This window comes from Chroicocephalus ridibundus, chromosome 1 (assembly GCF_963924245.1).
Source record: "Chroicocephalus ridibundus chromosome 1, bChrRid1.1, whole genome shotgun sequence".
NCBI classification, from domain to species: Eukaryota; Metazoa; Chordata; class Aves; order Charadriiformes; family Laridae; genus Chroicocephalus; species Chroicocephalus ridibundus.
Window position 1 is genome coordinate 164086618 of NC_086284.1, and position 24127 is coordinate 164110744.

General features: G+C 49.5%; 2 protein-coding genes across 3 annotated transcripts in view; one reads left to right on the top strand and one right to left on the bottom strand.

The window, feature by feature from the left end:
• The first annotated feature begins 287 nt into the window (after positions 1–287).
• MAFF (MAF bZIP transcription factor F) lies at positions 288–3637 on the top strand. The gene is made up of 3 exons (XM_063322427.1): positions 288–382; positions 1455–1508; positions 1592–3637. The coding sequence occupies exons 2-3, from the start codon at positions 1473–1475 to the stop codon at positions 2003–2005; spliced, it is 450 nt and encodes a 149-aa protein (XP_063178497.1). The 5' UTR covers positions 288–382; positions 1455–1472; the 3' UTR covers positions 2006–3637.
• A 1022-nt stretch (positions 3638–4659) lies between these two features.
• TMEM184B (transmembrane protein 184B) overlaps positions 4660–24127 on the bottom strand; it is a 31297-nt gene continuing 11829 nt past the window's right edge. The window contains exons 2-10 of one of the 2 annotated variants that reach the window (XM_063322428.1): positions 22143–22403; positions 19436–19601; positions 15844–15934; positions 15223–15298; positions 12038–12129; positions 11565–11734; positions 10142–10336; positions 9232–9255; positions 4660–8001 (exon numbers count right to left, since the gene is read on the bottom strand). In XM_063322428.1, coding sequence (XP_063178498.1) covers positions 7760–8001; positions 9232–9255; positions 10142–10336; positions 11565–11734; positions 12038–12129; positions 15223–15298; positions 15844–15934; positions 19436–19601; positions 22143–22343 — 1257 coding nt within the window. In that variant the 5' untranslated portion in view covers positions 22344–22403 and the 3' untranslated portion in view covers positions 4660–7759. The remainder of the gene's footprint in view (positions 8002–9231; positions 9256–10141; positions 10337–11564; positions 11735–12037; positions 12130–15222; positions 15299–15843; positions 15935–19435; positions 19602–22142; positions 22404–24127) is intronic. The other variant, XM_063322429.1, reaches the window with a different exon arrangement.

Here is a 24127-nt window from a genome sequence, read left to right on the forward strand (position 1 = left end):
AGGGAAGGGGTGCTCTTCTTAAAGTGGCAGCGTCCCCATTGTGCTGGGGTTGGGCGGGGGCGTTCCGCTCCCGCGTGTGGCGTGCGTCACCCCAGAATTTGGGGGGAAACCAGCAGTTTCTGGGGAGTGGCTGCATTCATAGCCCGGCAGCGTGTCACCGCGGGCGCCTTCAGGTTGAGCCGCCGCTTTAAGGACAGGGTGGAGCCCCCCCCCCGCGCGGCGGCGGCGGGGGGGGCGGGGCGAGGGTGACGTCAGCGCATGACTGTGTTTTTATGAATGAAAAGAATCCGCGGGTGAGTAATCGCGGGGAGCGGGGCTGGAGGCGCCGCCGCCCGACGGCCCGACTCGGCAGCGGCCCCGAGGGGACCGGCGCAGCCGCCCGGTGAGCGCCGGAGGGGACGGGACGGGGCGGGAGACCCCGCCGGGGCGGGGGGCGGCCGGGAGAGGGCGGCGGCGGGGTCCGGCCCGGCACCGGCTGGAGGCCGCTCTGCCGCCGCCGGGACTGGGATCTGGGCCGGGGGGGCGGGGGGGGTAAGTCCCCGGTCGGGACAGTCCGCGCTCCGCTCCCGAGTCCCCGGCACCACCCGGAGGGAGCCGCCGCCGCCGCTCCCCCGGCTCCGGCTACCCAGCCCGGATTGCATCAGCTTCCAGCCGCCCCGGCTCCACCTTTCCCGCCGCCCCCCTCCAGCCCCTCGCCTCCCCGCGGGGCGCTCCCGGCCCCCTTCGGCCGTTCCGCTAACGGGGAGGGGGCTCCCCGAGGTGAGGAGCGGCGGCCCGGCCTCCTCCCCGGGGGCTCTCCCTTCTCCTAACCCCGGGACCGGCCACCGGCGAGGGGACGGGCGCCGCTTCGGTGACTTTTTTCCCCCCCTCCCTGGGCTGCTGAATCACGGGGGAGGCTACTTGTCGCCCGCCCACGCTGCGTAGCCGCGGGCCCCCGACCCCTTCACCCCGGGAGCCGCGTTGCCCTCGCCCGCCGGGCCGTGGGGACGGTGGGGTGGCAGCTCCGCGCCGGTGCCGGCTGGGTGGCTTCCCCGGCGGGCGGTTTCGCCCCGTGGGGCCGTTCCTGCTGCTGCTGCTTTTTACTTTCTTTTCAGCCACGGGCGGATCTCGCCCGCGTTTCCTCCCCGGGGGGAAGCCTGGGCCACCCGGCAGCCGGGCTGGGGCGTTTCGGGTCCCCTGGGCAAAGCAGCATCCCGACCACCTCGGGGCGGGATGAAGGAGGGATGGGAGGACCAGCCTTCCTCCGTTATTATGAATTTTTTGCAGTCGTTATTGCTATTATTATCGCTGTTATTATTATTACTACGTAATTTTTAAAGGAGTAGGAGTGAGTCATAGGGCCCGTGGGGGGGACGTGGGCACCGGGCAGGGGGCCAGCGGGACCGGTGCCCTCTGTGCCGAGGCGAGGGGCCGCAGGCAGGCAGTAACCGGCTTTTCTCCTGGCTGCTCGGCAGGGCCAGCGTAAAGCAAGGATGGCTGCGGACCCGCTCTCCAGCAAGGCCCTGAAGGTGAGCACTGGCAGGACTGGGCATCTGGGGGGAGCAGGGGTCTGGTTCTGGGGGTCTTGGGTGACGGCCCCTCTCTCCGGCAGGTGAAGCGGGAGCTGGGGGAGAACACACCGCTGCTGTCAGACGAGGAGCTGATGGGGCTGTCGGTGCGGGAGCTCAACCATCACCTGCGGGGCCTCTCCAAGGAGGAGGTGGCGAGGCTGAAGCAGCGCCGACGGACGCTGAAGAACCGGGGTTACGCCGCCAGCTGCCGGGTGAAGCGCGTCTGCCAGAAGGAAGAGCTGCAGAAGCAGAAGATGGAGCTGGAATGGGAGGTGGACAAGCTGGCCCGGGAGAATGCTGCCATGCGCCTGGAGCTCGACACCCTCCGTGGCAAGTACGAGGCCCTGCAGGGCTTCGCCCGCACCGTGGCCGCCCACGGGACCCCCGCCAAGGTGGCCACTGCCAGTGTCATCACCATTGTCAAGTCCGGTGCCAACCAGGCCGCCTATTCCTAGTGTCGGCCTCCGTCCCCCGGCTGGGCATGGCCCCCCGGGGTGCCTTCCCCCATGAATCCCCTCCCCTACCCTCCCTGACCTCCTTCCCACCAGGACCTGTGCCTGAAGCCCTCCTTCTCCCATCCCTTGACCTCCAGCTCCCCTGTGCAGGGAGAGCTGCCGCGGTGTGGGTGCTGGGGCGGAGGACAGGACCACACTGGTGGCCCCCGAAGCCTCGCAGCCCCCTCCCCTCCAACCCAGCCCTGTTCCCTGCTGCAGACCCCCACCTGAGGGATGCAGGCAGGAGAGGGTGAGCCTACACAGGCAGCAGTGGCGGGGGAAAGCATCCCATGGCTCCAAGCTGTCAGGAAAACACCAGGCACCTCTCTCTATTGGGGAGGGCATGGGAGAGCTGAGTGTGGGCCAGGTGCTCCCAGGAGCATATTCCGGGGAGGGAAACAGGAAGAGAGGTTTCACAGCGAGGGGCAGAAGGGGATACGATGGAGGGGAGAGGAGGCGGGGGTTGGCAATTGGACCACGGCTGGAACAGGGAGGGAGGTGGCAGCATGGCTGGAGCCTCTGGGGATGGAGATGGCAAGGGCAGGTGGCAGGTCAGAGGGGGCGAGAAAGTGGCTGCAGGTTGATGCCTGGTAAGGGTGAGCGGGGTGGGAAAGCGCCGTGACAGCTTGTGGGGCTGGGGGAGCCCAGAGGTGACAGTGATGGAGGAGGGACCCTTGGGCTGGGGGACGTGAGCGGGTCAGCCCAGGCTGTTGAACGCAAAAGGCAGAAGCTGTGGTGCTGTTTTATCTCTCTCCATCACGCACATCCTTCACGCCTCTTCCTGCCTACGGGGCCGGGTGTCTATGAAACACAGCAGCACCAGCAGGAAGGAAGCGGAGGCAGCTGGAGCAGAGATAAACACTGTTTTGCTCGGCCCAGGCCAGCTTGTATGGCCCCACCAAGGGCTCCCCGGCGCCTCACTGCCTACAAAGCCCACAGAAAGGTGCTCCTGGTCCCCCCCGAGAGCCAGAGCTGTGGACGCAGAGAGAGGGGTGGAGGTGCAGGAGGTGGGAAGCGGGGGCGGAGAGCATCCCTGCTCCTGGGAGCCGCCTGGCAGGCAGGTAGACTCCTCCCTTTGGTGTTTTTTTTTTTTTTCCTCCAGCTTGGACACTGGTGTGGGACAACTGGCTCTTCAGCAGCCTGAAAGGCTGGAGAAGAGTTGGGTTTGCTAAATAGAGGCAGCGTGGCATCTGCTGCCATAGATGATCTCCCCCTTTCTGCCCCTGTCTGGGTATTGCCACGCCAGCCGCCCTCGGCTGCAGCCTCCATCCCTCCCCGGAGAGAGGTGCCCGCCACAAGTGGGCACCGTGGTCAGCATGGCCCACCCTTCACCCCCCCAACTCCTCTTGGGTTTATTTATTGCACGAACATAAGTTATTTTCACGTCCTCTTTGCCATTCCGCCTCTCGGCACAGCCAGGATGTTGGTACAGAGCCGTACTTTATATTTTATATATGCAAATCACATTTTATCTTATACTTATATAGAGCAAAAAAAATACTTATTTATTTTCTGACTTACAGTACGTGTCCTACCCGACTCCTCTGTATTTTGTAGACTTTACAAATAAAGCAAGTTCTTTTTTTTTCCACAGTGAGAGTGTGTTTGGTGGTTCTTGAACTTCAGGAGAGGGCTGTGTCCCAGTGGGACCAGGTTTTCTAGCTCCCTCTAGCTTTGCTGCAGGACATGTTGAAGATTGCACCCAAAAAAAAGACTGGGAGGGGAGAGAGCTCATGACTTTTTAGAGCAAACACAGATTTATAGTCTCTGGAAGGAAAAGGGTCAGTAAGCAAGCTTAATGCTGAACACCGTCACCACCACCACCGCCCCCCCCAAGCATTTGCTTTTACAAGCAGTTCAGCTGCGCTGAATCAGCTTTTCCTAGGAAAGATGATGCTTTTTGCTAGAAAAATTCCCTCCAGTGCAGGAAGAGAGGCAGGTGCAAGCAGGGCAGCTCTACCCAAGAACTTCCCTGCCGCCTGACCTCACCGCCTGACTCGGGAACGGCGAGGAGGAAAGCAGGGAGCTCGTGTCCGTGGGTGGCAGGAGGGGAAGGAAGCGCGGCAGGTGCCTTACCCAGAGGTGAAGCCCGACCTCCTCCCTGTGGGGAAAAGCCACCCTTCCTCGCAGCAGAGGCGGAAGCAATGAGCGTGTTCCCCTGACGCCCAGGTCCCAGCCTCCCACCAGCTTGAAGCGCTGACGTGGTGGTTCTGGGTTTTACGTTCTCATTGCCTCTTTCCACTGCAAACCGCCCCAGCCCCACCACCACTCGTGGAAGAAAAGCTCAGAGCTGCTGTTTGCTGGGGCTCATCTCTGAGAAAGCAGCCCCCCTCCTCCCATGGGTGTTCCGCACCCAACATCAGGACTCATCTCTACTCCAGGTTTTTGGCAAATGGGTTTCACTCCTGCCCTGGGCCAGTGATGTCTTGGTTCCCAGGCTGCTGTAGCACTGCTTCTCCCTCAGCTCCTGCATAGACAGACAGCATGAAGCCTTCCTCTCGTGAAGAGGAGGACAGGACACACTGACCCACTAAGCCTCAGCCCCTGCAACCAGCAAAAACTCAAAATCGGTTCAGAGAAATCACCCAGACAGCACCACGCGGAGGCAGCTTAAGTACAATCTATATTATCTCTATATTTTTATTTGTCATCATATTTGCTCATTTCTGCAGAGTATAACATCACAAAGACCAAAATAGAGAGAGCGGCTTGTCGCTGAGCTCACATCAGTTAAACACGATAGGTACAAAACTAGGTGACTCTGTCTTATTTATCATACATATTTTTTTCAGTTGTTTATATACAAAGAACTACTCTATATGGAAAAATAATAAACAAATCCCATGGGTATGTTACATGGTAAACCAAAAGGAAGGAAAGAAGGGAGGAAGGAAGGAAGGAGAAGGGAAGCAGGTGAGGGAGAGCAGCTCCAAGGGCCTACTTCTGGAACCAACAGGTTTGTTGGGGCCCTGGGCTACCACAAGCAGACCTGCAAGACCACGGATGCCTTGGCCTCCTTGGTCTCAAAGCTCTGGGTCTTATATTTGTTCCTCCAAGCCAGAGCAGCTTCAGAGCCAGTCCTTGCTCCGGCACTTACCTGTTGCGAGGGAGAGCAGGAAGCTCAGAGATGATTTTGTGTGGTGTTAAAAAATTATATATATATATTTTTTTATATATATATATATAAAAATTATAACGCACGGCAGCTGGCTGTTGTCTGGGTGCTAGTTCTTCATCAGGCTATTCCAAAGGCAGCTAGTGCAAAAGGGTTATACTTTAAACCACTACAGGAAGCTTTGAGAATATCCAGAATCCTCTGCACAGCATATATATGCAGCATACATTTCAAAATAATTTTTTAAAAAACGCTTCCCCCAAGCCTGGCTCATCTTCAAGCTCAACAGGGCAAGCCCAGAGATTTCAGATAGCCACCCAATGCAACAAAGATTGGGGACAGTCACCAACGAAGCGACACTGGGACATCATCAAGGCCTGCAAATGCAAGGAAAGGGGAGGAAGGGATCACGTCCCACGCTCCACTTTCCTAAGAGAGAGGGGAAGTTCAACATAAATACCTCACGCTAAAGCCATGGAAGATGGAAGGAAAGCCCGTTCAGTCTTCAGCCCTGCTTTCCAACTGGCTTATGGCATGAGGAAAAGGAGTTTTACACCAAGCCCACACAAAAGCCTGGCAGATAGCATTTGCATGTCCACTTACGCAGCGACAGATTGAGGAAAAGCAGTAACTAACCGCATGGCTTCACAGGATGGGTGCAGAAGGGGAAATCCAGCAGCAGAAAAGCCGCTGGATCCACTGACCTTGCACCCAGCTCCCTCAAGAGTCAGCACCATTGCTCCCACCTGCTTCATCGTCCCCCCAGATACGCCAGTACAGAAGGAGACACTGTCCTTAAGCCTTCCCCGGGCTTGTCCTCATAGCAGGCGCAAACCTGCCTCTCTTCAAGCCCTTTCCCCCCCTGCTCCTGACCACACACATCTGGCAGGGGTGCTGAGGAAATGAGGTGCTCTTCACTCACAGTCACTTCTGAGAAAGTGAATGAGCAAGCATATAAATTAGGACACAAGAGGAAAGGTAAACTCCAGGCAGTAAACCAGACCCCAGTTCTCCCAGCAGAGCAATGAGGGGCAAATCTGGAAACGCGCGGGTCTGCTGATGGCAGGGAAGGCATCAAGCAGGAGAGGAACAGAGAAACTACAGCCAAGAAGAACACAGCAGCTTGCTCCAACCTCTCCATTTTGCTTCCTGCTTGGGCGTCAGGGCATCCCATCTGTAGCACCTGAGTGTGCTCCCCCCTCCTCCCCTAGACAATTTTAAGTAAGCAAGAGGCATTTTCTGGTCCCTGGATAGATCTGCAGAGAGATCATTTTTATTTTGGCTCCACTAAATACCTAGGGGCCAGTCCAAAACCCAAGAAAAGTAAGGGGAAGCTTTTCCTACTCCCATGGATGCTGGCTCCACCCTCCATAGCATTGCAGTTGCTGCAGGGTCTGTGAAATGCGCAGCAGCAGCAGGAACTGCTGCCTGGGAAACTAAAGAGGGACAGTTTTAACCAGCCAAGTCATGTCAGGTTTCAAGTCTGCTCCAGTTTGGCCAGAACAGCTACAGAGTGTGCAACATCCCTTCCTGAATACTCCAGCCTAAGGGCAAAACTTGTGCAGCTGGCAGGGGAAGTCAGTGATGACAAGCATGGGGAAAGCTACCTGTGAGAGACCAGGGCCTGCTCTGGCAGCTACATGGTGCAAGCTATGTCGGTGGGGGACAGGAAACAAGAAGAAAAAACATTTTAGCGTTTACATATCTTCCTTTCCCAAAGAGGGATGAAAGGGCCAGAGCTCTACAAACTTCCACCACCTATCACGGCCCATCCATGGTCTTGTTAGCAGGTGAGAGGTGCTCCAGAGAGGCTTCTCGCCACAAGAATGCAGGGGAGATAGGAAGCTTGGACGCCTGGTGATTAGAAAACCCCACCCTTGAGAGACAGCAATTCCATCCCTACTGAGCTTCAACATGCATCAGCTTTGATGGGGAGCAGGAAGGGATGCAGGGAGCAGAGGAACAAGAATAAAGTCCCTTCCTTTTCCCCCTCCCTCACTCAAATGCAGGACTGCACAACCAGGTGCTGAAGAGGGTGGGGGCAGACGGTCCTTACTAAGCATTCAAGGCAATGGCTATAAGAGAAACCAATCTCCGATCTGGTCCTCAGGAATGCTTATCGCTGCATCCTATTCCCATTTCCCAAAGATCACCAAGATGTTAGTACCAGGGAGCTGGGGGAGAAAATTGTGCCTATATCAACCACTCAGGAAGAGGAATACAAAGCAATCGGGTTGTCCAGTTGGAAAAAAAGCAAAAACATTTTTGGCCACAACTCCAGGCACTGGCCAGTCACACTCCACATCAAGCTGGGCAGGTGTGGGAGGCCGAAGCCCCCAGTCTTGGAGCTTTGCTTCAATTAATTCCAGTCGATTGCTGCTGTAAGGAATGGGCTCGAGAATGGAGTCCTGGCCATTCCCTCACCTCCACACTGCTCATCGTGTCCGTACCCACAAAAGCTAATGGGAAGTGCCCACTTCTGCAATCTGCACTCTCTAGGAAGTGATATGACTTGCATGTTTCTGCTTCAATAAATTAAAAGAAAATAAAAAAAACAACAAAAGAAGGAAAATGACAGCCTGGGCTGGGAGTTTCCCCTCCTAGAATTCATCATCGGAGCTCAGCAAGAGGGTCTTCTCGTTGTCGCGGGCACCCGAGCAGCTGTGGGAGCGCGAGATAACATGACTGCCATTGCGCCAGGGTGGACCATGCTCCAGTGTTGACTGCTGGGTGTACTGCTGGTAGGCTGGGGAGAAGTTGTGGATCGCATCTTGGACAATGTCATGGGGGTTCATGGTCTCCTTGAGGCTGCTGGAGATGCTCTTCATGGGAGCACAGCGACCTGTTGGGGTAAGACAGGGAGGGACAAGTGAAGAATACTGCCGCCTTCCCCACACCCCTTAACATGAAGGTAAGGAGAACAGGGAACATGCACTTCTAGATTCTGCAGAATTCACTTTACAGACTTCCTTAAGCAGCTGCTGAGGAAACGCCACACAAATGGTGTCAAGTTGCCCAGAGAAGTTGTGGATGCCCCATCCCTCAAGTTGTTCAAGGCCAGGCTGGATGGATCTTTGAGCAACTTGGTCTAGCAGAAGGTGTCCCTGCCCATGGCAGCGGGGTCAGAACTAGATCATCTTTAAGGTCCCTTCCAACCCAAACCATTCTATGATTCTATGAAGTTTTACCAGTAGTGCTCCTAAATCCAGCCTCTGCCAGCCAAGTGAATCCACCTCAAAACCAAGTGGGGGACGTGCCATGAGAATGGGACATACCCACAGCGACAACCTCCACTATACACTACCTGTTGCTGGCTTGAGCATGCAACAAAGACAGTCAGGCAGGGAGGTGCTTCTGTAAAGGGTTTCAGAAGATAAAAACTAAAGAAATTCTAAAAATATATGAGAAATGGCATTTGCCATTCCCATTAATTGGAATTTAGACTGATAGGCAGTATCGAAGTACCCACAGGAAAGAGATCATAAAAGTGGAAAGCAGCACATAGGAGGGAAAGGAGGGGAACAGGCAGTACTAGAGGCAGAACCACTCCACGGGTGGAGTGTGATACCATGAAGGAAGCAACAGTTGGCATTTGTCCCACCCAAGTGCTGAGCACAGAGGAGGGCTGTGTGTCCTTCTAGGAGCTGCCATTTCTCATGGCTTCTAGGTCCCATTTCCAGTGTGGGCTTCTGGCTCTGCTCAGTCCCGGGAATGAAGTTCCCCAAACAACCAAAGCAACGCTGATCATCTGTGGCAATTATGAGAGTGAAGGTAGGCTGGGGTGAGAGAGCAAACCACCTCCTTTGAGAGCCGGTGCCACTCTTTGGAGAGACATTCACACAATCCTAACAGAAACGCTCTAAAGGTAGGTGTTACACCACTGCTCATGGGGCTGTTTTACAACTTATGATCCAGACAAGCCTAAAGCAGCTGTGTGAGGCAGTCAAGCTACAGACCTACAAGGAAGGGGAGCAAGGAACAAAGCAGGCAGTAGGTAGGCTGGGAATCAGGATAGAAAAGCATCCCAGTTTAAAACCAACGGAGACAAACACACAGAGCATGCTGTACCTACCGTATGGCCCATATGATGGAACAGCTGCATCAGGGACCAGTGGACAAAGCAAGGGAGAGATAAAAGGGAGAGGAGAGAGACAGAGAAAGAAAGAGAAAGAGGAAATAACAAGAACTCAACAAGACCCACCACCAAAACATCCCCCACTGTACTGGCCAACAGTTTACCCTTTCATCACCCACAGATCTCATCTGCCCCGGCTGTGGCCACTGTCCTTCCAAAACCTCTGGGGCTGGCTGGGATGGTGGGAGCATCTACATGAACGCTGCCCAAGGGCTGCTGTCTTCCTGCACCTCAGCACAGACTCCCCCCAGCAGGAAGGAACCCCTGTATTTGGAGAACATTGAATGTTCTTGTGTAGACTGGGCATGAGAATCCTCCTTTTCCCAGAGATAACATCCATCTCCCTCTTCCCTGGAATAAGACTCTAGCAGCCCAGCCCTCAAAATCATTACAGGAAGATTGTCCTCCTCGAAGCCAAACACATTGCCAAAGCACAGCCTCATCTTCCTGAGCCAGATTCAAAACAGAGCCTGTTTCAGGCCCTGTCCCTCCTGCCTTCAGTCTGTTGCACAATCTGGAGCAATGGAGTTCCCCTTCGGGGAGACAGGAAGGAGGACAAACCCACTCTACCAAAAGGATGCAACTTCTTGCAGCCCTCAGGTCTGCAACAAGCTGTCGTGGGTGGCATACTGGGGAACTGAAAAGGGAACAATGCAATTTAGGCAAGGTTTCTGCCCTGCAGAGCCATTGCGCAATGAATCTGTTCAGACACCACGGAGGAGGGGATGCGATGTTTTCCAAGCATTCAGGTTGGGAGTCATATCAGTGTGTTGGCTGCCAGAGGGACCAGTCTCCACCCAGTCTCACTACCAAACAGACATGTCATATGTGATGGCATATTTCCTACCTTGGGCATCAAGTCTCTTGTCCACATACACCTTGTATGTGAACGCATGGCGCAGGGCGATGGCTGCAAAGAACATCTCCACACAAATGATGAAGTCCTGATACCCAGCAGCTACTGTGCCTTCACCCACAGACACGTTGGCAGAGTGGATTTTGGGGATGGCACCACACTTTTCCAAGATGGCCAACAGCATCCCTAAACAAAGCATAAAGCTCATGTAAATGTGCAGAAAACATGATCACATATTAGCTATAAGGAATGAACATAGCTGTCTGTGCTGTATGTCCTAGATGCAAACCCATTTAACACAGGAGCTACAAACAGAGCAGGCTAGATACTCCCATCTACACTCACCTGTACAACAGAGAAAGGAGGAATAAATGAGACAAATATGTTTAAGCAAAGAGTATTCAAGCACTGGCCCTGTTCTATTCTCAACTGACGTGTAATCTGTGGAACTAGCTGCTGCAGGACTTAATCAAGTCCCAGTGGGTAAGAAACAGTCAGATATTTCTGTGAGCACTTCTGTGATCTCAGCAATTCCATTAGCTGGAGCAAAAATTGAAGTAACAGACCTTCCCATTTAAGCATAAAGTGTTTTTGACACACCATTGCAAGAACGATGTTTCTCCCTGTCTATAGCCAGGTGGCTGAAGAATTCCAGAGAAGGCAAGACGTGTGTGACCAGATGGCTCAAGATGATAAACTAGACAGCTTATTAGTCTGTCTGTAGACAGGGAGGATAGACCATACTCCAACAGCCTAAATTCCACCTAAGTTCCTATTCAATTAGTCTTTGAAGTGCAACTCAGTAAACCTAAGTAGGGCACTGAACAGGGAAATGCTTAGAGCCAATTAGTAAGAAGCATTAAGCTTAGGTGGAATCTCAGCTTTCTGAATGTGCCTCTGCATCATGTGTACGTATTCTGAATGCCCTTCTGGCTTGGCGGCGGTTCTGTGGCAGCACACACTGTATTCAGCCAGCTTGCTGCTTCACATGAATCACAGACTTACCATTAAAATTTTATTTATAGAGCATTAAAAAAAAGTATTAAAATTTTTTAGATGTGCCACTTTAATCAATAAAATGGCAGCATGCAGATAAAATGTTGGCAGCTTGTGCTTTATGATTGTTCCAGGAATGCAAAGGACTCTTCATCCAAACAGCTGATTTTGCCAGGCAGATATGAGCGTGCACATGCACGCGCGCAGGGACAATGAGGATTCAGGAACTTAGAAACAAAGATTAAAATGAGCAAAACAGGTTTTCCCAGAGAAAAGCAACGAAAGACTATAAAACAAATACAATAATAATACAGAAAGACATTCTGGCTATTAATCAGCATCTGCTCTATCAACTCTAGTGTCTGAGCCCCTGCAGAGAGCTCTTTGTGCCTACCAAGGGAAGGGAAATGCAGCTCACCTTGCCAGAAGGACAAGAAGATGACAGACTTCACCATGAAGAACTTGAGAACTGGGCTATAGGGACTCAGCAGCTCACGTGTGGCGAAGTAGAAAAGGAAGAGGGCATACAGTGCCAGGCTGACAGAGATGTTGTAGATGATCGTCACGTAGAGGTAGCCACTGGTTACACTGAAAAGAGATGATGTATGTATGTCTGAAATCTCAGCATGATCTTTTCCCCTTGCCGCTGTCACTGGAGAGTTCTAAGACCCAGTGTCCTTCCTGCCTCGCTGTCCCCATTCCCTCCCCCAAACCAAGGCAGAAAAATCCTGAAACCAACAGGCTTTCCCTCCCTGCCCCCTTTTTTCACATGCGTGTTCAGCCTGCATTGTTCCCCTGTCTTTTCCCATGGCCCGGCACACACATGGACTATAAGCACAGCTGGACAGAGAAGGGGCAGCCAAGGCTTGCGTGACAGACAAACAAACTTACTCAAAGTCACCATCCTGGTACTTGCCGAAGGCCTGAAGGATGACTGTGCTGATCGCCATGAGGGGCTTCACCACACAGAACTGCAGGGTAGCCTATAGGAATGAGAGAGGGAGAATGAGAAGGCAGGAGGTGCAAGAGGCCAAGTTCCCAAACCAGCACCACGATGGTGTGTCCACTGGGACAACTTAGCAAGGCAACACAATCCAGCCCCAACAAGGAGTCTGACCCCACCACTTGCTAACCGATTGTGCTTGAGGACTGCATCACCCAAAAGGAGATAAAAGAAGATTCAAAAGAAGTATGTGTGCTATCTACTTGTCCAGAATGTGAAGAAAAACCTCTCTGTAAGTTCCTCCTAGAAGCTGCTCAGCTGTTCTCTTCGAAGGCTGTTTTTCATAGGCTGTGTTGCAGCATATTTATGCACAGTAACATCATAAAAAGCAAAAAAATCCCACACTGATACGAATGCAGCAAGTTTAACAAAGGGATACTAGGGAAGGGAAGCAAACTCCAATCCATAGTTGCCATAAAGCTAGGCAAGAAGGTCTCCTGGACAGGAGTGGCAACCAGCTCTCTGAGGAGGAACTTTGACAACTGCCACCATATTAAGGCATTTTGTATACAGTGATGTGTGTTGCCAGACAAAAGTTAAGAACTATTCTGTTGTCAGCCACACAACATCTACTGAATCTCCCCAAAGGCTCTGTGGCACTTGGGATCAGCTCTGTCCATTCTGCCAGTATAAATCACTGAGAAAGGACAACTCCTCTCTCAAAGCCACCTTCTTCATCTTCAAGGTCCTAAGAAAGTGGAGGGTCGTGACCCTGAAAACGTCACTCGTGTCTCCCTGAAGGAGACTGGAAGAGCCTGGGCAGGCACTGACCTGCGCACATGTGGGGCGGGCTGTGTATGGAAAGAAGGTAAACCAAACAGGAATCATTGCTTTGGATACGATGCAATTTGTTAGTGGTCATAAGACTTCAAGGAGATTAAAAACCCCAGCACATGCCAGTTAGTGAGTCACTGTAAATACGTGAACTGGAAAAGGTCAAGTTAATTGGTAAACAACTCTGTCCTCTGAGCTTCCACTCCTTCCAATCTGGGGATGTTTTAACCATTTCCTCGCAATTCAAACCACCACGTCCTATTTTTAGTTGCTTCCCTAGAAGACGCTGCAGCATATGGGAAGCACATGGATGGTGTGTGACTGATCTGTGAGGGTCACCAGACACAGACCCGGCAAAGAATCTTGATCTAGACATCTTTAAGGAAACAAGCTGTCCAGATTTTACACCACAGCCACCAGCATACCACCCGACTGCTGGAAGGCCGCAGGCAACGCAGGCAGACTGACTGACCCACCACAGGCACCTGCCTGAGAACAGCTTGGGGTGGGGGCGAAAATGGAAAGAAGGAATGGTTATAACACACAGATTCTTTCAGGATGAAAGGGACTGGAAAGAGCAGAAAACGGGCAAGTGGTGGTGGGAGGCAACAGGAGTGCTGGAGATGCTTAGAGCAGGGACAAAATGGGCAAAGTACTCCCTCCAGCATGTTCCTCCTCCTGATCACCACAATGGTGGATACTGCACAGATCAGCACCAAGATCTGCTCTGTTGCCCTTCTGCACCAAGCTACCCAGGAATTTGCCTTGAAAGGTCTTCCTCAGCAATCCTGGAAGTCTAGAAGTACTAGAAAGTGAGTCTTGGTGCCGAAGCTTTCTCACCAGGACAACATTTAAGCTTGAGCCAAGAAGAACGTAAGTACTTAAATATCCCTTTGCAAGACACCTCCCTCAGAGCCTCCACAGCAGAGCTAGCAGTTTGCAAAGGGCAGGCCTGACTAGAAGAATTGCTGCCAGATAGCAGCAAAGCAAAAGCAAAATATCCACCTAAGCCTGAGTCACCAAGCGAGCTGAGGATTTGTGGAATCAGGCAGAATCCGCCCCCCCCCCCCCCCAATAAAAGTGCTTCTTGTCTTCATTGTTGTGAAAAAAACTTTCCGAACGCAGCCAGATGCAGCCCATGTGGAGATAACTGCCAGAGGCTGTAGGACCTGAGAAACAAGAGGTCCAAGGAAATTATTTCTCCAGTACCCTTTTACCTTGACGGGTGTTATGTTTGCTTATGACATATTTAAAGGTAAAAGTTAACATTAGGAGCAAAAAGAATAGGTAATGCATCAAATCAAACATGGGGTGTACAAATAAAGCCCAAGAAAATCAGATGAAGCAGCTTAGAAAATAAAAGTATCAGGGAAGAAAACGGGAAAGCCATGAGGAAAGAACATGCGACAAACAGAACAGGGAAAAGAAAGATGTGGTCCTTTGAAATAGGACAATTGTGCTGCAGAGATTAACACTAGATGTTACTATGAGTCTGCATTGTACCCTTGATGTTCCTGCACATTGCTAAAACACAGAAGATGGGACATGATGTGGAGAAGCCAGGACAGATATCTAGACCCAGTGACTGGAATTACAGTGACCTGAGCCCTTTCAAAGAACCAGACCTGCTTCATGCTGTCTCCAGAGAAACCTCACGTGTTCATTTCAGCAAGTGAGCAAAGCCTTGAAACTCACCTGCTGTTTCATGGCAGCCAGAGGTGACTGACCTGGGATGAGCAGACAAGGGCTGTATCGAGGTTTAGATCTCCCCCATTATCTCCCCCTCAACATCCCCAATTCAGCAGACAGACACACATGGTGAGCAATACTCAGTTCCTCCTACGAAGCGTTGTGTCATGCTTAACCCCCACCCTCTCCTCAACTCCAAACCACAACAGCAGCACTGGGAATTCAGGAGGCTGTTACACAACTGTGGGGTGTCTGCAACACAACACAGCCATCAATTTCTTAAAGTTGGGACCTCTGCAATCCAGAAAGGGAAGAGACAATCAGAATTTCTTCCCACGGCTAACATCAGATCCAGAAGATAAACTGGGCCTTTTGCTAAGGCCTTCCTGATGCAGGGTCGAGTAGAAAAATGTTAAGATCATTCAAAACAAACAAACCAACCAACCTCGAAACACCCTCCCTTCTCACCAGTATACAGGCCTCTCAAAACAATATTATAAAACCCCTCAAAGGAGTGCTCATCTCAGAAGTTTATCAGCAAAAGGCACCATTGCCACCCACACACACTTCATTAATTTCTAGAGGACAGCACAGTTCCTTCAGCCTGTACCTGTTTGCAGAACCTCAGGAATCCAATCGAATAGGTCTTTCCCCACAGGCAGCAAGTCCCGTATAAACAGCTGGACCTGAAAGAGCCAACACAAGACGACAGGGTTCAGAAGCAAGATTTGGGCTAGAGTGCAAGATTCCTACCCTCTTTGTCTACCTCTCTGTAGCAAAGTTGTAAGACTGGTGCTTTCTCCAACTGTGATTACAGTTACAGCCATACCCTCTTTCAGAGACATGTTTAAAAACATCCTGACTCCACACTCCAATCTTTTTCTTTTTTTTTTTTTTAAGCTGAATAGCATGGGGAGAAACACAGATGCTAGAGGAAGCACACACAGCCAACCAAAGACAGAAAAGATTTAAAGGAGGAGAAGGGAGTAAGAAAAGAAACAAAGGAGTAGGCAGGTGTCCAGAAAAGTTGTGAATCAGTTCAGCTTGCCTAAGAGGATGTGATCAGCCTGACGTGTCTCAAAGCAGGATACTGGTAAATCATCACCATCCATAGTGCTCAGTCCCAGCAGACATTTGTCACCTGACACAGTTTTTTGGGGTAGGGATAGAGGCACAATAGGTGGGCAAAGGAGGAGGAGAGCATCATGCTTTAAGCACAATAAATACTCACTCAATTGGTTTCCCTCTGATCTCAGACATGATGGAGCTCTCCCCTCCCAAGTATTCATAGCAGAGGCTGAGAAAGTTGTATATTACAAAGGCTGCAAAGACATCAATCAGAGTAAAATGACAATCAACTCCAAAACAGGTGGAAGGACCAAGAGTACAGGCAACAGCCCAAACATTAGCAGGGACTGCTTATGCAGCATCTTTCCCTTCAAAGCACTCCAGATTATTTTCACTGCATTTATCATCCTACCTCAGCACTCACAAGACTATCTAAACTGGAGTTTGGCCAAGGTCCCAGGCCAGTTCCATGACTCATGCCAAAAGGGTCACAGGACCATTTAAAACTGTTTTACTTGGCATCTGTAAGATGACGTTCTTTACAGGGTTCCTGTGCATTATTCCAGGACATTACACTGGTACTAAATAATTTGGAAAAGTTATCTCCGATTCATCAACCATATCTTATCTCCTGTATTTAACCTTTTAGGTGATGAACATAGTTTCTCTCTCCGAGGTAACTAGACTATAGACATAAGAGCTGGGGAAACAGAGGGCTTTTACCAATCAGTGAGACTCTGTTTTCATGTCTGGTGGAGATTTCTGAAAAACAGGCTCTGTGCTTCATCTCCTCAGAGAGCTGAAACTTCTTGTGTACTGAACAGCCTTCGCCTTGGGCCACCTGTTTTTTGCCTTCCCCAGCAACCAGTACAGATGAGGAAGAGTCTTCTCAGACTGACTGCTAATACTCTGCCCCTTTTCAATTCTCTTCAAGTCTCAGTTTTGCTGATATATATAAACTGAGGGGAAGACACTGTGGGGAGCGTTCTCATCATAACTACAGACATGCTTTCTTTTCATGGGATCCAAACCCATTTAACTGTGCACAGAGTAAGCCTGTACTATCTGCTACTATCTCGACTTGTTATAATCGCTGCTGGACCCTCATACAGTTGTGAGATTTTTAAGGCAAGGACTATTCTCCTAAGTTTGACACGTTTTCCTTGGTGAAAAACGACAGACCAGGTGATCCTTCTTTCAGTGCTATTTTCTACGATAGTCTGTCCTTGGACATTCCCTGGAATGCCAACACCCAAATCCTGGTTTTGGTGCCCAGAATTGACATAATACAAAGAGAAAATAACTTGGGATGGAAACAGAAGTCTCAAGGAACTTTGAAATAAGAACAAAAGCCTAATAATATACAGTGGTGAGAAGCTGACCTCACCAAGCAGCCAGTTATTAGACCTGAGGTCAATTTTCCTATGTGGATGAACTTCCAAAGTCAGAGACAGACATCAACTCAAATTCTTCTACAAGCATCCAAACTATGTCCTGGAAAAGACATACTCAACACTCCCCAAAACGCTCATAGTCTCAGAACATTACATTTATGGCTTGTAGGTGTGCCTAGCTGGCAAGAATGCCACAGCACATAAAAGCCAGCGGTATACCTGCCTCTGTGTATGTAATTGGGATATTGTTATTCCGTCTGTAATCCTTGTTAATGAACAAAGTTAGGTATGTTCATACAGCAATGATTTTGCTAAAGCCTTAATTAGGAGAGAAAACACCAACCATAGAAAACTTATTTAAATAACTGTGGTAACCCCTTTTGCCTGCAATTTTCCTGCAACTTAGCTGACAGCTCCCAGCACCCAGAGGAAGAAAAGCTGTGCTTTTCCTATTGTCCTCCAGTGACCCCTGCCCTCTGATGTGGTCATTACAATACCAGCTGCCCATTCCACAAGCACTAGGGAAGAGATGACATCAGAGGAAGAGAAGAAAAAAAAAGACAAGGAAAAAAAAAAAAATAAAGGAGAGGGAAATATCTGCCCCTCCATCCCCAAAAGAAATGAATGCTAACTAGCTAACTATCAAAGCTCACCACACCACCAAAAGAACTCTTCTCCCATTCATCATCCACATTCATCAGATGGTGCTCATGACATCAACGTAACAAAAAGAAATGTCTACTTGTGTCAGTGTTACTGACACTCAGGTTTGTACAGAGGCAGAGTCATATGAAAAAGCAACACCAAAATATGTTCATCCTAATGCACACTATGAAATGCAGCCCATAAACAGCCCAAGACAGTTTTCGAAATTTATTAACCAGGTCCCCCTGTTCCCTAACAGAGCTCCCCCCATTTTGCAACCTAATACCTTCCCAAAAATGAAATTATAAGATGTATGGCAAGGGAAAGCAGAGAGCAAAACGGCTGTTTCAAAGCAGTCCCCAGAAAAAGTGAGGGAGAGAACCTGCTGACCAAAGGTGCTTTCACTTCCACCTGTGGTCTTTTTGCACAGCCCAATGTGCTGAGGTGAACTCTGGAGCATGGGCTGCCTCCTGAGCAGATGTTCAGATGTTTGCAAACTCCCTGAGCAAGCTAGGCAGAGAGATACTGGCTGTTGCTAGGAGAGGAGTTTTGCAGAGCAGCAGGCTTCCTGCTAGACCTACACACACGCACAGAGTGGGGAAGGAGGGAAGAAGAAAAAAAAAAAAAAACAAAACCAAAAAAACCCAGGCCCAAACAAAGATGCCTTATGAATCACATGCACACGTTCGCCATCTGCTGCTGCATCCCAGAGCATTGTCATTGTATGCGAAGAAGGGCCTGCTGGTCCCTTCCGCTGATTAATGTGTTCACATGGCCAGGGGCACCTCTCTGCAATGCAGATCTTGCCAAAACAACTGCACCAGCAACTTATGATTTCATGAGGGTATAGCGATAAACTGTCCTCAAAAATACACTGCTAGAGTGCAGTTTCTCCTGTTGGATGGGTAGAACGCTCCTTTCTGGATGAGATCAGGAGGGCAGTTTAGATAGCATTTATTGGAGAGTAAATGTTTCCCTCGCATAAAATGCTAGTGGTATCATCCGCAGCAGATTACTAAAAATTATATAATTGGTAACTCATCCTGAACACAGCACCCTGTCTTCTACAGGACTCCAAAGCACTTTACACCTCACCAACACCAGCATGTGGTAGCTGTGCTACCCTGTGTGATCACAAAAGCGGCCACAGGATGGGACCAGAAGAATACGCCGCTAACATACTGCACCAGGAAAACAGGACAAAGCAAGCATCTGGCTGCTAAGTAAGTGCTTGTCCAAGAACCAGGAGGTAACCGGTACCTTGCTTTAAACACCCAGCTAGAATCAGATTTTTGGCTTTACACGTTCCTGAAGCAAAAGACCCAAGAAAATAATAAACTTTGTCTCTACAGAACATTGAAGGGAAGGCTCAACACATCTTGTCATGCTCAGAGGCCAGCGAGGGAGAAGGTCAGGTTGGACACGGCTCTGAGCAACCTGACAGTGAAAGATGTCCCAGCCCATGGCAGGGGCATTGCACTAGATTATGTTTAAAGGTCCTTCTCGACCCAAACCATCCTATGATTCTATGATTTTCAGTGAACCATGCTGAAACCAAAACTGAGCAAACCATGGTCACCCAGTGAGGCACACTGTAAAATTTTGTCTCAGTAGGTGACAGTAATGCTTTCTCCACGTCCCCAAACCAGAAGCAAAAGTTCTCTCAGGGCAAAGACTTCCCACCTCCCCCGTATTTTCTGTCTGACCCCTCCTTACCTTCATAGCAGTCCCGCACTGTGCCAAAGTAAACATAGTACTGGTCATTGGTGAAGAACAGGAGACTGAGCCATGAGTCAAAGGCGTAAATGGGCACAATGAAGAGGATCCGAACAATGTAGCGCTGTTCATTTGGGCAGCTATAGCAGCGGAGATGCATGTAGATCTGAGAAGATGGAGAGGGGAGACCAGGATCAGTGGTATATGGAACAGAGAGGAGAAAGTGGAAGTGAAGAGGCAACTGGACTAACAGGAAAAAAACCTCAGTAAATCATCTCTTGATTGCCTCCAGCAACCTCAAGGTGATGAACATTAAAAAATAAAAAAAAAAAAAAAATCACTGTCATCATATGCCATTGATACAGCGTCCCTTAGTTTGCAGAGAGTGGGAAGAAGGAGGAAAAGGAAGTGGGAGGCATTTCTAATCTAGTTTCTCATTGGGAATTAATTTACTGTTATTACCATCACCACCTTGCCCATATTTTGTTCATACCTTTTCTTCTAATTATCAATCCTATATTGCTGCTATTCTGTTTTAAGTACCCAAGATTCACAACACTGCAGGCTGCTTGTCTCTGAAGAGAGAAGGAGCATGCACTTACGCACATGCTTATTGTAAACACTCTCCCTCTTGGCAGTTTTGGATGCTTTCAAGACTTTCACCTGAAACAACCTAAGAGAGCCCTTGGCAGTTTTGGATGCTTTCAAGACTTTCACCTGAAACAACCTAAGAGTGCCTTTCACAGCAGTGCCAAGAACTGATAAGCCACAGCCCGTCCGCTCAAAAAGCGCCATTCTGCACATTGATGACAGCACAGCCACAAAGCGTCAGCCATCAAGTGAGCACCGAGTTCATGCACCAAAGGAACCACGCAACCACACTTATTTTGTCTGTCTGCACACACGCTAATCCCCCTAAGTCACTGGCTGAGGGGACTGCAATGTCCCCACCCTATCCACTCCCACCGCTCACAGTTTGTTAGCCATCATTAAATCCCACACCTAAAATGCTTTTTCATAGAATACTCACCTCCTGGAAAAGGTATTGACCTCAAGCCTACCCTGAAGATGAACACCACTCCTGCAATGGCCTAATAACACACAGCCAGAGCTTCAGCACGAGTTGCAGGTACACTCTGTCAGCCACGGAGTCAGCAGAGGGCACTTCTCCAGAGGCAAGGCCTCCGTACGGCAACCCTCATCAAGCGACTGCCCTAACTGCTGGGATTAATAACAGCTAGTTTACTACATACATGCCTCATGACTGACCAATTTTGCTGCCTGAAGAGGCACAAGCATTTTTCTGAAGCTTCAACATGCATTTTGGGGTGCTGTGAGGATTTTCCAAGGTCCAACAAAGCATACATTGATGCTCTTGCCTTTCCCTTGCAAGGGAGAGGGGGTTGCCTCTCCCCAGCTGTCTGTTGCTCATCTTTTCCTGCCTCTTAGTCCAATCTGGTCAAAATTGACTGAAGGGCTCAAAATACTTTTGTTTCCTCTCCCCATCCCACAAGGAGCTCACAAAAGCCTCATTTCCTGAGGAGACCAGGTTGAAAATAAACTAACAAACCTTAGGGATATTTTTTCCTTGTGACAATCCCAGTGACACACCTCACCCAGCACAGGAACAGCTGACACTGGAGTCCAGATGACTTTAAGCTTTGCCCTTGGGATGTCACAAGAGCCCTGCGATCCATGTGCCTATAAGAGCACAGGAACTGCTGCCTTGTAACAGGACAACAGCGCGTTTCAATCAACACTGTGTCTCTGGCGCTGAACTCCATTGGTTTCTTCAGAGAAAGGCATTAATGCCTAAGTTTGCAATGCTATACTACAGAGGAAAGATTTCTTTCTACCCTCAGTAGGCAATCAATTTGTGTTCTGAAATAGGAGGATCCATGGCACTTGTAATTGTTACCCAAGCTGGTGAAACTGCAGATGTTACTCTTATTCATCAGTGACTAACCCGTTTTTGAACTTCACTAGCCCCTGTACTCCATCAATAGGCTGTAGTTTTCTAAACCCTAGTCATCACTCTGGAATCTACGGACAAACAGGTACAAAACACAGGTTGATAAATAACAGGGCTTGCGTTTCCCCACTGTGTTTTTCAGTTCACATGACAACTCCGTGAAAGAGAGGTACAGAACAGGATGCAGGGTTTGATTTGTTCTGGCCCCCAGGACACCTGCCCCAGAAAGAGGGAAGGGGAGAAAAATTAAAATAAAACATTTCCTGCTACTCCTTTCCGCAGTGGAGTTCAGCCTGTGGAATCCACTGGCACAGGAGATCAAAGGAGGTATGTCAAACAACAGATGACCACGATCATTTAGCTAACAGCTGACACAATAACAACATGGCTAGATTCAGCTACAAGACCTGGGAAAGGATGGCTTGACATAACACACCTTTCTGCAAACACTCAAGAGATGGTGAAATATTTTCTGCTAGTTTTAAAGAGTTTGGTTCCTCTCCATTCGCACTATGGAAATGGTCTGAACCTGGGCAGAAAAAGGCTTTCGTATAAAGTTGTCACCTTCATCAGCACAGACAATATATTAGACTCCAAAGAAGAGGTCCTGGTACCACTCCAGAGTCTGTAAACCCCCATCACACAGCTGCATCTGGCAGAGATAAGCCAGGGTATCACGTGTTCCTCCATATAGGGAAAAGAAAAGGATGAGAAGTAGGAGTGATGGGGTTTTACCTGATGGCAGGTGATAAGCAAAGCTGTCCATACAAAGAAACCTGAGATGGCCTGAGCAGCTGTGGTCATGAGGAATATTGGCTGCTCCACAGCCGTGGGGCTGCCATCCTCCGGCATCCAGGAGAAGTTGGGAGCCACAGCTGGAGTGGTGGCAGTTGACCCCAATCTGGGGGCTGCAGTGACGTCAGTCATCACTATCATGGTGGCTTTTGGTGTGAGGTTCCAGTTGGGATTGCAAGAGAGCCGCCCACGAGCCAAGACCTGTCAAGGAAGAGAACCAAAAAGCAATTGAGCCCAGCTGAAAGGACTCAGGAGCCGAACAGTAACAGTGCTTTGCATCTCTCACATGTCTTTCACCAGGCTGCTCACATGGTTTATGAACAGGACCTGGATAAGTCTGCCACTGCCACCCCTCGTGATACAACAAATCATGTGGTACTCAGGAACCTCTCTACCACTCACAACACAGCCTCCCCAAAATCATGGAACACTGCCACTGTCACCACCCTTCTGCGATAAAAATATTTAAGAACAACATGAATGCAGCATTCACCTAAGATCAGAAGGAACTCCTTCAGTATGGATGATTTCGATACAACGGGCACACTTGAGTTAACAGCTCTACTCCACGAAAGCACGGGCTATTCTGACATGTCCCGAAAAGCCAGAATCTTAGTCTTATGGTTTCATCCAGAAGGCAGCAGAACGAGCAGCAGCAGGAAAGAACATGCACCACAGAGTGTCACTGTGTAGCAAGAGGGAAAGAAGAGCATCCCTGTTCCTCCAGCAAGCAATCTCCATCTCTCCCCCTGCCATTTTGAAAACGACACTCAACCCAAAGTACCTTCATTGGAAGGATATGTGCTAAAAGTTCTCCTCGCTAGAAATAAGAGCATGAACGTGATGCTTTTACCAAATACCATATAGCATGGTACGCTTAGCCAGCCTATCATTAATTCTACTAACTTAGCATTGCTTTCTATATGACATGAATTTAACCTGATTGGCTTTTAGAAGCCAGTTGACCCATGAAAACACACCCAGAACACAAAGATATGCAAGATTTCAAAGCAGCATGACCCCTGGTCATTTCCTGGATGAAAAGCTATTTTCTGCCAATGGAACAAATTCTTGAAGGTCTATGATCTAAAGCAGCTATTATTTTCAATTTGGTTGTAAGCAGACTTTAATGTGACCTCTGGATTGGAGGAAGATAATCCACTTAAACCAAGATCACAAGCAGGCAGCCATTGGTTCTATCCACTAGAAGAGCTGCTTCTGATGCGGTTGTAGTAAAGACACAGTTACCAACGGGAAGTGTATAATACTGCCTCCTAATAGTTTTCAGGATGCCTTTTCTTTAAAAGCACAAGACATAGCTCCTATGCAGGCCTTTAAAATCAGCAGATGGAAAGGGCTTTAGAAAGGCCAACAATCCATCGCCACGGTTTACAGCTGCAGCAGGGAAAGACACGTCTGTCATTTACTGACAGGGCACAGCAGAACACGAAAGAGAACATACGTTCATAGATGAACTGCCCCAGCTTTGCTTCACCCAAAGCCACAGCACAAATCGGGGAACAAGCACCCTTTAAAAGCAGAGGGCCAGGAGCAAATCATTTCTACATGCACACCAGGGTGTGCAAATGGCCCCTCCAGCACATGGTTTTCCAGACCACATACCTGAACCAGCAGCGTGCAGCACTCTAATGTTACTTATGCCACATTCCACCTCATTGCTGCTTTCTTCCACAGGGGGAAGAAAACAAATACAAATCCTGAGACGTATCCAGATTTGTTTAAGTAGATACTATCTTACTATAGATGGAACTGCACAACTGTGATGGTTTAATTCACAAAATAATCGCCAAACTTGGCTTTTCTTCATTCTTTCCAGTCGTTCTTTTTCCAAAATATCCCTGCTCTGAGTTACAGCTTTCCATAACTGCACATACCGAAGGGTAATTTCTTTCCAGTCCTGATCA

What these genes read in the sequence shown, in the direction of transcription:
- MAFF (XM_063322427.1), top strand. Translation starts at nt 1,473, where the DNA reads ATGGCTGCGGACCCGCTCTCCAGCAAGGCCCTGAAG. An exon ending in TCTCCAGCAAGGCCCTGAAG is followed by an intron (nt 1,509 to 1,591) that starts GTGAGCACTGGC and finishes TCTCTCCGGCAG; the next exon opens with GTGAAGCGGGAGCTGGGGGA.